General features: G+C 40.2%; 2 protein-coding genes and 1 long non-coding RNA gene across 6 annotated transcripts; 2 read left to right on the top strand and 1 right to left on the bottom strand.

The window, feature by feature from the left end:
* Nucleotides 1-259: 259 nt before the first annotated feature.
* On the bottom strand, nt 260-4,269 carry LOC147754162 (uncharacterized). The gene is made up of 2 exons (XR_015318053.1): nt 3,717-4,269; nt 260-530 (listed from the first exon to the last, which is right to left on the bottom strand). It is a non-coding gene; the product is annotated as an uncharacterized LOC147754162 (long non-coding RNA).
* LOC111253998 (uncharacterized) lies at nt 415-2,920 on the top strand. Its single transcript, XM_022814384.2, has 2 exons — nt 415-549; nt 800-2,920. Exons 1-2 carry the CDS (start codon nt 470-472, stop codon nt 1,125-1,127), a joined length of 408 nt encoding a protein of 135 aa, XP_022670119.1. The 5' UTR covers nt 415-469; the 3' UTR covers nt 1,128-2,920.
* A 346-nt stretch (nt 4,270-4,615) lies between the features above and the next one.
* Nucleotides 4,616-11,445, top strand: LOC111253997 (secernin-2). 4 transcript variants are annotated; one of them, XM_022814383.2, is made up of 8 exons: nt 4,616-4,765; nt 6,051-6,209; nt 6,407-6,638; nt 6,738-6,883; nt 7,148-7,406; nt 7,978-8,066; nt 9,138-9,362; nt 9,868-11,445. In XM_022814383.2, the coding sequence occupies exons 2-8, from the start codon at nt 6,093-6,095 to the stop codon at nt 9,961-9,963; spliced, it is 1,164 nt and encodes a 387-aa protein (XP_022670118.1). In that variant the 5' UTR covers nt 4,616-4,765; nt 6,051-6,092; the 3' UTR covers nt 9,964-11,445. The 4 variants fall into 4 exon arrangements, with proteins under 4 accessions (XP_022670118.1, XP_022670117.1, XP_086832375.1 ...); XM_022814382.2 differs by lacking the exon at nt 7,978-8,066 and adding an exon at nt 8,455-8,546; XM_086976249.1 differs by lacking the exon at nt 7,978-8,066 and adding an exon at nt 8,455-8,546 and having other exon boundaries at nt 4,630-4,765; nt 6,103-6,209.
* Nucleotides 11,446-11,462: the final 17 nt, after the last annotated feature.

Here is an 11,462-nt window from a genome sequence, read left to right on the forward strand (position 1 = left end):
TATACTTTTAAGCATTGAAATTGTGCAATATTTTTGTATTTGGATGCAAAGAATTTTAGGGTCTGGACGACGAAAAAGCATGAAAAAGATGTGCTCCTAGAAGAGATATTGGTGCTAAAACATCAATTCTATGACACGATTCTATCGTAACAAGCCTAGCGAATGACTGTGACGCTGTTCCGTTCAGGTTTTCTCTGTATTTTTGGCCATGCGATTATAATTCTGCCTCATTTATGCTACACTTAGAGTAAAACTATCATTTTCGTTGGTATGACATTGGTTGTTTATTTTGGAAAGAATAATTAATACGACTCTGTTTTCTTACAGAGAATCGAAGACGATCGTTTCTCCCTGTAACGCTGCCGCCGTCCCAGACTTCTTTTATCGACCTCTAACGATTCCATTTGTCCGTCGCGTATGTGAAGTAATCAGCACATGTTCACCACGACCTCCTCTATCTGAAGGCTCGATGGAGCTCGTTCTCTACACACATCGCTCCCCAGATGTCATGGAGCACCTGTTTCATCTTGCTGGTCTCATCCCAGATAGGTATGACATTACATTACAAAACGCACTTTTCTATTCGGACGACAAAATTAATACTACGTATGTATGGAGCCCACACGTTCTTATTCCAACATGTTTATGCATTTTATATCCTAGTATTCTTCCTACTAAAAAAGCAGCGCATGCAGAATTCTTGTTATTATCATGTGCGCAGAACTAGCCCTTAGTCTCTCCTGACTACTTAGATTGTCATGCATTAGACTATTAATTAAGGTCCTGGTGACTTTTGCAGGGTACCGGTCCCACTGCAGGTTCACGATTACATTCTCAAGGCTCGTCCACAATACACGATAGTACAGACGTCATCCACAACACGCAAGCGCCCGTTGCCTGCAGAAGAAATTGGATCAGAATGCGATGATGGGAGTCGCGAAAGTCATCCTTTGTTTGAGTTAATTAAACGACGTGCCCTTGAAGTTCCCAACCTGCCCAATACGTCTCCAACATTCGGCGATCTGGGTGATATGGATGTGCACCGATGGGAAGAGGTCGGCGTTCAAGGGGTGCAACCGCCAACAGCTCTTAATAACGCCTTAACCGGAAGCTTGAACGTACACTAACGGCTCCCTATACGCTGACATCAGAGTTCAGTCAGGTGTCATGGTCGAAAGTTGTCAGGCTATTCCGTTGGGAGAACCATTCTAATCGCGTAAAGATTTTGCTGTGCAGAATGATTTGGTCATATCAGCCAAAAGATTTTGAGGCCAGCGAAGTGAGTACCCGTGAATTGAAGGCTGATTGTAATATGCTGCTGTTTTGACATCCGATAGAAATTCTTAACCCATACCTGAGTGGTCTTGAAATTGAGGAAGTAAGCCTCTAATCTGATTCTGTTTGATTAGAAAATGTTGGGCCTTCGTTAGTTTTTTGAACAAACAGTAGTCTGGCGACCGTTCGCTAATCCGATATTCTGTGATGGCCGAGGTTTACAGACAACGACCTCACTATTATTATTGCTACACGATTGTAGTTGTTGTATTATGATTACTGTGACTCGAAACTAAGCATATACATTACATATATGATAACGATGCTGATAATGATTCCGATAACAGAGGCTAAGAAAGCGACGGCAGAAAGCAACATATGTATCATATTATCACATTGAGGATGAGACTGCAAAATACATTTAGATTCGTTCTTCCTTCTTGAAGAAATGGCGACTATGACTCCGCAACCCATACTTTCCTAAAGATCTTCCACCGTGTATCTGTCTCCCACCAACTGATTATCTCCCATTCGCTCAGTCAGGCAAAAATGGCTGACGAGGAAAGACACTCCTCACCAACGTCGCTAATCGGTTTTATTTGAATCAATAGCCAAGTAAGAATATCCTCCACAAAGAGAGCTACCCGCATGAATTTTGTTTCTATGTTTTTTACCTCTAGTCGACAAGCAATGCTATTAACCAATGCGTACGTCCAAAAACATTAGCGTATACGAGCTCAGCGTATTATTTGACTTTTAGATTTTCGCACTCGTCTGTGCTAAGAATAAAGTTGTGCGTATAAAAAAAACCGTATACAAAAAATGCTACTGACAAAATGTCGCAGTTGCCATTCAGTAGCTGAAGTTCTACACACTCGCAATTAATAGAACTAAACACACCTTAGTGATACCATAAAAACTAAGTTCTACGTGAGTACCTAATTTTTAGTTCGTAGATCGTTGTACCTATTTTTTTTTTAGGAAAAACCAAATGTGTTCGATACGTCAATTGTTTCCGTGCTACTCTAGGCTGTCCTTAAAGGCGTGACCGGGAACGAAAACTTGCGCCCGTTATAAATGTCTGGTGACATTATTCTTATTATTATCTCACAATGAATATATTATAATATAAATGTAATTACGTATTTATGATTTTGGTTCAGCTGTTGTTCGGTTTAGTAAAGGATTCACAGGTTGCTTAACCCCTAATATATACAAAAAAAAAAACAAACTATTGACGTAGCCGTGTGATGAACGACGGATGGGAATACGAATAATACTAGTTATTATTAGTTATCATAATAATATGATCTGACATAAATTAAGTTATACCAAGTATATATATATATATATATATATATATATACAATGCAAAAAGGGTGAAGTCGTGCCGAGGTTACAAACAGGCAAAAAAAGAAAAAGTGAATATTGTAACATATGTTTGTAATATAGAAAGCAAAACTAAGCCTGACGATGCGATAATTACTATGATAATAACAATGATGATTTTGTGGGCGCGCGGCATTGTCACCCTGTCGCGCATGTATATTATGATGTACATAAAAGGCCATGGTTAATGGCAATAAATAAGTAAGAAGAATTGAATAAAAGACGGAAAAGTATAGGTCTTTTTTAAAGGACACAATGACGTGTGCTAGTTTTACCACCTAACGTTGATACGATACCTAGGACTGGTTGAGTCCTGGGTGAATTGGATGCTGTCTTTCTCTATACTGTAGAAATAATTCATAATAAAAACTCTTGGAATCGTATAGCATTGGACGAAGCAAATGGCCAGGAAGTGCCCTGTTCTCTCAATTTGTGTTATCCGTGTATATATATGTATAGGCTAGTAGCTCTGACGAGATTAAGGTTCTAGCCGTTCGTCCATATGTTAGCAGCGAAAATGTAGATCACCTTTGTGTAATTTTTCTCACGATTATTTTATGATACTCTCTTAGTTCAGTGCCTAGCTAGAGAGTGGACTTGTTTACTGCATTTTGCGTCTAGTCAATCGGTCTGTTATGAAAGGGACTCTAACCAGAATTAATTATCACATATATAACTATTGTAAAGCTCCGATAAGATGAACGATAGCTTCGATTTTTCTACAAACGATAGCTATGTTTGTAGATTTGTTCTTTTTTTTTATTGTCATCGAATCTGGCAGTCGTTTTTCTAGTCAAACTAGCTGAATAACATCACTAGGTTCTATAGAGTGTTTTTATTTAAATCTGGCGTAACGTAGAAGACCTTCCTCCTCCGAAATCTTCATTTACTAATCAAGATACACCTTATCTCACTGTAAGAATAGATTTGATTGTTTGTACTTTATGACCGTTAATAGAAAGTTCTAGTAATAAGCCGTATATTATATGGAATTAGAAATATTCAATTGAGACGTAACTCGAACGCAGTATTCTAAACATTTATACACTCACCACAATATTAGTGGCTAAGCGCGTTAAATCTGCTGGGCCGAAGTCAGATGTGCGATGTCCGCTATTTTTTCTACCGTATTAAATAACGATTTGCAGGTAGAGATTTGTATGTCTTTAGCACCGTCAATGATTCGAAAACTTTACAAGCATCGCTAACGGAGACAACGATATTAATGTGGTTGCGCGAATTTGTTTATTATTCTAGAAATCTAATTATCACTGAGAATCTGTTACATAAACAGAGTGAATAAAAACTTAAATAAAATAAGTAGGTCTGCCACAAAATCTGGATGCAACAAAAATAAGTTGTGGCGGTCGCGCACCCAGATCATGAAGCCGTGGCTAATCGAAATGTTTTGAGGGCCAACCAGACGATTAGTATGTGAATATGGCTTTGTTGTCTGCTCTTCGTCTGCGCGTACCATCAATCGACCACAAAGAGTCTAGCGAGAGACCTGAGCATCACTGCGCTGCCTATCTAAAGTTCAGCTGTAACGTGAAGAATCGCAACGAGGGTTGAAGATCCGTGTGTCAAGAGCGGCACAGTGCACGCCGTCTAGCAATTGCGATTGTGCAGACGAAATAACCTCATAGCGGAGCCCTGTAGCAGCATCTGTCTCCTAGTTGTTGGCAGTGCCGCAGGGCGGCGGGCTGTCGTCACGCTGTAGCAGTGGCAGCTATAGCAGGCGTGCAATCGTTTGGCATTGGAAGATACTTCAGCGGCGGTGACGAGTCTTGATCGCGGCGCCAGTTTAGAGAAAAACCGGACCAGCAGCTGATCTATCGGCCGTCAAAGGGTCGGCACTCACTCGGTTCGCTCGCACGCACGGAGAGGAAACAAAGAGAAGGAAGACGTTTATCTACACTGCGACAGAGAGAAGGCAACACCCGATTGGCTGACGCTCCGTCGTCTGTTTGTCTATCAATGCGAGTACTTTGCTGGGGCAGAAGCTGAACCGCTCGACGCAACGAGTGAGCAGCAGAAAGCTTGCGGAGACAGACAGTCGAGTGTAGCCTCCTACGGACGCGTAGTTTACAATAACAACAATGTAAGTAACTATTGTCGTCTCGCAAGTTGCCACCAACTTTATACTAATTAGCGGTTATATATTTTACATCCGACTAACAGGTTCGAAGCATTCCGGTGTTACCGTTTTACATATTTCATTCGTTCAGCCTCGAGACCGTGTTTACAGTTTTAGTTGGTCTGATGGGAGACAGTTGGCTCACCGGGTGGGGCAGTTGAAAAATAATGGCGCCGGGTGGCAGCGACGATATGGCCGTCTGAAACGATGTTGAAGGTGGGCACAGCCCATGGTTAGGTTGTTTGATGAGTTTCGGGACAAATACTTGATAGCGTGTTACCCCCTGCTGAGTGCCCATAGCCGACAGCTGTAAGCACTAGCCGATGGTGACGATGATGTTGGGGGACTGAAAATGAAGTGAAAAAGTTAATAGAAACTTTCACCATAACTACGACAGGAAGTGTGAAGTTGCAACTAGCGTACACAATATGATAATTATGAATGCTATTATTTAGAGCAGCGAGACAAACGTTTTCCAAGAATACGTATCCATATTATCATAACACGTAACTGCTGGACTGGGCCATCTGTGAACGGTTTCATGCTCCGACAACCCCTGACAAAAGCAAGTGATGCTTTTAGGTTGGCTATTGATAAGTACACTGAGCGCTATGGCTAACTTATGCAAAGCTTCGAGCCATTAAACAATTAAGTTTTCAATCATGTAAAGTATTGATGGCAACAGTGGCCGCAGCTCTAGTAGTGGTATTAGTATTAGTCATATCTGCCTTCAACGCACTCTGAAGATTGCAGAATAGACTACACCTGAAGGATCATGCAACGCGTCTTGCAATAGATAAAGTAACTGAAAAAAAGCATGCTTTGAATGACACTGTAATTTTCCTATATGATCTAGTTTGTGAATCTTTTTTTTTAAAAAACATGTCAAAATAATAGAACGAGTTGGGCCGAATCATCATTAACAAGCAAGCTTTAATTTTGACTGGTACTTTCCAATGTATTATATGTACATAATCATCAGAAAAGGTATCGCTGGCAAGCTGCATGCAGCGACTAAGGTGAGAAGATATAAACTATGGGTATCATAGGTATGACACTGGCGGATGAACGGGTCATCAGCGAACATTATGCTGTTTCATAATGCAACCATCGCGGTTAAAGGAAGCCACTATAGATAAATTGTCGGCAATTGTTTACAATTATACTCGGAGTTTAATGGAAGTTTCCTATAGTACAAGAAAAACGCGTAAATAAATACCACTCAACAGAATCAAACACTTTGTTACAGAATCATTTTATTAAATACACTATATTGTACGTCAACATCGAAATGGCATCAGGACAACTGACCTCATGTGATACCTTTGTTGTACTGGCACCTGCCGCCGCAAAAAATCGTGTCGTCTTCGGAAAAAACTCGGATCGACCTAGTGGTGAAGTTCAAGAGGTTTGTGTATTTGTGAATTCGTTAATTATTAATTATATTGAAATACGATTTCTGCTTATGGTTCTTAGATTAAGCAAGATGCCGAGTGATCATTCACAATATATGTGTGTATTTTTTTGCTATCACTAATTTGCGTTTTTTAATTAAATCTAATAATTGTTAAATTAAATCATTCTCTTGGTTTTCCAACGATGCAGATTCAATATTTCCCTGCGGCGACTCATCCGATTGGCTCGACGCTGAAATGCACATTTATTGAAGTGGATCAAGCCGAGAACACGTATGGCGTAGTGGTTTCGCGTCCGATCTGGATGTGGGGGGCTGAAATGGGAGCCAATGAGCATGGCGTTGTTATTGGTAACGAGGCTGTCTGGACCAAGACAAACCCAGAAGGCATGAAAACAAAAAAGCTTCTTGGGATGGACCTCGGTATGTTTTGTTGTTTATCAAAATAAGGTTTTGCGATGAGTCGAGTGTTGCAGTTATTGCAGAGTTCTCTTATCATTTTCTTGATTGTTCTCGTTTTAGTCCGCCTGGGTCTCGAGCGCAGCAAAAGCGCGAAGGAAGCGGTGGACGTCATCACCTCTTTATTGGAGAAATACGGGCAAGGCGGTCCGTGCAATCAGAGCAAGGATTTATTCTACCATAACAGTTTCCTAATAGCCGATAATAAGGTTCGTTAGCTTGGTACCGACAGCGGTTGTATACTGCTCCGGATACATGAATGAGCTGGAGAAGATGAATTATGTATTATAACACCAATGTTTACTCAGCAAATTAAATATAGATCAATATTCCCGCCAGGGAATACCAATGAGCATAGCAGAACTGTATTCGTTCGAATCGAACAGCATTCAAAACAGATGCTTAAAGCTTGAACCAATGATACTAATGTACAATTTGGCTTAAACCGTATTATATAATGCTTGACTTATCAGGAGGCGTACGTTCTAGAAACGGCTGACGTCTTCTGGGCGGCTGAAAAAATATCCTCTGGCTTCCGCAACATTTCAAACTCCTTGACCATCGGAACCTCGTTTGACCTTAGTTCGGAGGGCCTCAAGGAGAAGGCTCAAACAGCAGGGTTCTGGGATGGAAATGGAGAATTTGACTTTAGCAAAGTCTTTTCGGATGGAGACGTCTGTTCACGATATGAAGCTGGCAAAAAATTGCTAGAAACCCACGCTAGCGAAGGAGGTAACTATTCCTACTTTGTAGGCCGTATTCGTGAATGATGGCGAGATGCACGTATTCACGTCATAATCGTTCTAGTCGCACTGGTCACGTGGGTCTTCGTATACGAGAACGAAGGGGTCGGTCTGGGGACACTTTCGATTTTTGTTATCTACAATGAACACATCTGACTGAAATCGTTTTGGCATCTACTCCATTCATAAGCAATCTTCAAGCACGCCTCAAAGAGTTTGCTGCAAACGTGTAATGGAATGGGCTTACACAATGGAATACCTTCTTAGGTTCTATCGGCATGTTTGTGTAATTCAATGTTGCCTGGATGTAGGCATATAGGATTTTCATTAGTTGCCCTTCTATAGGCTGATTATAATGCTTAGAGAAATCGTTTATATTGTCCGCGTTTTTAAACCTTTATTGCGCACAGTTATGAGGTAGTATGATGTGTTTTTTGCATATGACAAAAAGCAGTGTATATATGTGTATATGTATATGGCGGCGTGGTAGCGTTTATGTTTTATTTTTTAGATCCATAGAGAAATATGAGCACATGTCAAATGACTGCATAATATTGCAGATTTTGACCACACGAAGATGATGTCGATTTTACGCTCACCTGCCGTGTGCATGCCCCGGGGCCGGTCACACGTTACGGAGTCCGCTCAGGTTCGCACACTTAACCATCTTCTGTTATTTTGCATGTTTTATATACTTACGCCATTTCTAAGCTTTACGTTTTGCTTCAGCTATATTAAGATATGTTATATTGAGTTATCTTCTCTGTTACCGTAAGGATTTAAATTGGAACGCGTGCCTCACCTCTAGAGCATCCTGCATGGCGCTGTTATTAATGAGGTGAAACAATCATAAGGTGCAGAGCTTTAAGTGGGTGTATTGTCGCATCGCGGTGACAAGTGGCATTGTCTTGGATCTTTCTGTTCTCTCAAACATCCTCTTTAGGTAGTTTGAATAACATTTGTCATTTTCGAGTTCGGCTGCCGAAAATTGGGGTAGAAACCCCATCGATTCTTGAATAATAACATCTTATATGTAGGTAATTTTGACGTGAGCCAAATGGTGGCCATCCTTCGGGAAATCAGTCAAGACCAGAAGACCGATCAGCAGACTACCGTTCAGTCGTCTCAGGTATGCTAAAGCATCAGCGAATGTCGAAAAGCCAATGGATTCATCTAATAAAAAAAAAACAAGAATTATCAGTTTATTTGTGTTTCAGCGTTTCAATGTATCGATGTTTTGTTGAACATATTTGATTCAAGGGAAACATTTATTGGCAGCTGCCAAACTTCAATGTTTTAGTTACTCAGATATGAGCAGTATCGCACCTTATAAGACTTCTTGTTTTAGACTGGAACTGATGCGTCGGAGTGGCCAGCGTCTACGTTCCCGTGGAGATAACCAATTGTTATAATGGTTTCTACAGGGATTGGTTATTTTTGGTGTTGGATCCTCGTCTAAATAAAGAGGGCTGTTTAATTTGCGGCACCTTTTTTTTGGATACCTGAACATGGAATAGTGAAATTGAACGGTGTAGTCAAGGCATACATATTATGACAAGCACAGTTTCAGGTTGTTCTCTAGGTCTACCTTTAATGATCATGGTAGCGTTCGCAAATATCAATTTCTGCGGATCATACACCGAATGTTGCTCGACACGTTGAGGCTTTCTACGCGTCCGAAATCTCTATATATAGATCTAACCTCATGATTGTTTTACAGGTATCCGTCCTCAGCGGATCTGGTCACAGTTGCCATTGGTTTACGGGTACTGCTGACCCCTCGCAATCGGTATTCAAACCGTTTATCTTCACTGAAGGCGTACTTAACTCAAAACACATTATCGCTGATGGGGACTCTACGACTCTGTACAAATTCCATCAGAAGGCTAAGCACACGAACGAGCTTCAGACGCTCCTTCGAGATCTTGAACAGCGATGTATTGCGGTTAGTATACAGAGTAGGTCAATGATATTATTACAGAAGAGCGAGATGATTAATTAATGGCAGTCAACACTTCTGTGAACGAGAGTAAACTATGTGATGTTCAAATGAGTAAGCATGACATGGCCATTATAACCACGGTCATATCTGTCTATCGGCTAAAATACAGCGTTTCTCGCTTTTATTTTTATCGACAATATATTTTTTTCTCAAGCGCTTTAGCTAGATTTTCTCAACATTATGTTCTTATTATTACCTTCACTGGAACAAATGTAAAGGTTGGTTTTTTGGTTGAATCATACATTATAAATAATAGATTTTTTAGATTTTAGACCAATATTTTTTAGAATAGTGGAGGACAATTCAGAGTAATTCAGACCATATTCAGTTTTTTTTTTCGCTGCTAATTAGTGCTGTTCGTTGAAAACTCGATCATCTTTAAATGCGTTCGCTAAAATAACCACAGGAACCGTCACTATATTCATGACAGTCGATATGGCATTTGCAGGAGATCGATCAGATCCTTGATTGTGGAGCCAAGCCCGAAGAGCTTCGAGAACTTTTTAAAGACGCTTGTGAGACCGAGTACAAGTTTTACAAATAGGGCTCTACTATGAAGACTTGACGCGCATATGAGTGGTCCCCACTCTGGGCTAATATAAACAATCAAGGACAATTTCTTTTCAACTGATAACTACAACTAATAGTGTCTGTCGAGAACAACCACTTTAGAAGCAGTCGACGAAAATAAAAGGACTATAACATAAATTTAAATATACTTAGGTTTAAATATATAGGTGGTGCAATGCTCAATAGAAATGCTAGCTATTTTTTGCCGATAACATACGACGCCACAGATATTGAATATGGTTAGGTAGCGTTTGGTAAAACTAAATTTAAGTAGCATTTATATTATCGACGGTAGACAGGCGGGTTGAAACAACTTAGCGGAAACAAAATGCGACAGAATGCCTTATTCACTTTGGGCAGTTTGGGTGATAGGGTACGGCCAGCCCGTTCTCAACAATTGCCTGTATTCTTTGGCGAAACCCAAATTCATAGACAATTGCCCGGATAATATTATAGACCCTATTGCCTTCCAAGTCTTCTCCCGTTAATCTTGCGAAATCCAGTAAGATCTAAACGAAGCAATTATGACACAAGGTAATAGAGCCAGGTTTAACAAAAGGGCAATGTATTTGTCATATTTGCATGTTTAGACCTCCGGTGGTGTAAATCTACCTTAAGCAATCCGATGTCTCTCCGCCGTTTAGGTTTACACTTGAAGCCTACATTGAGTTACGACCTACGTAGTAAATCTGCAACAGTTTTCGGCATTGTGCACTATTTGGGCAATCTTAAAAAACTAAGACACAGATATAGCGAATGCTTTATTACAACGACGAAAGGGTGCAAATATGCCAGCCTTTAGCATTATTACTGTTATTACTGGCATTGGGAGTTGAGGAGCGCGGAAAGCACGGGCGTAAAGTGCCTCTTTATCATTGCCTCTTCTTCATAATTACATCTTCTATGTATGCGAGTAATTTGTTTCACTCTTCAATATCAACAGTATTAGAATAATTTTATGTTAATCATGTCGAAGCGGCAAGATTCGTAAACATTCAACATGGGCTAAGTGGTGCTTATGGTGGCATCAAATCAAATAATATAATTTTATTAATAATATGTTGAACTGCGATGAACGACTTGCACTAAATGAAGCTTTACAAGGTAGCGCGTGCCGGGCAACCTTTACTCAGAATATATATGTTCTGAGTATCTATATATATATATATATATATATGACTAAGCATTTTCTCTGGGTACTGGGTTATCTATTGTGGTATTAGAAAAATGACATATTTACGTTTATTGGTAATTGCCGCGGCGATGACGAACGTGTTCGCCATGTCTTCTTCATTTGCTGATCTTCGGCTTCATCATTTCGTCTTTATCTGGATAGGTTTGCGTGCAGACTATATTAGTTAACTCTTTGGGAAATATATACTATTTTGTGTGATTTCACATTCCGTGATTGTTTAAAATTGAAATAAAAAATGGATCTGATCATGCTGGCCAGATAGCCTCCGCGCGTTCTCA

Source organism: Varroa destructor, unplaced genomic scaffold (genome assembly GCF_002443255.2).
Source record: "Varroa destructor unplaced genomic scaffold, Vdes_3.0 BEIS01000007.1, whole genome shotgun sequence".
Classification (NCBI taxonomy): Eukaryota; Metazoa; Arthropoda; class Arachnida; order Mesostigmata; family Varroidae; genus Varroa; species Varroa destructor.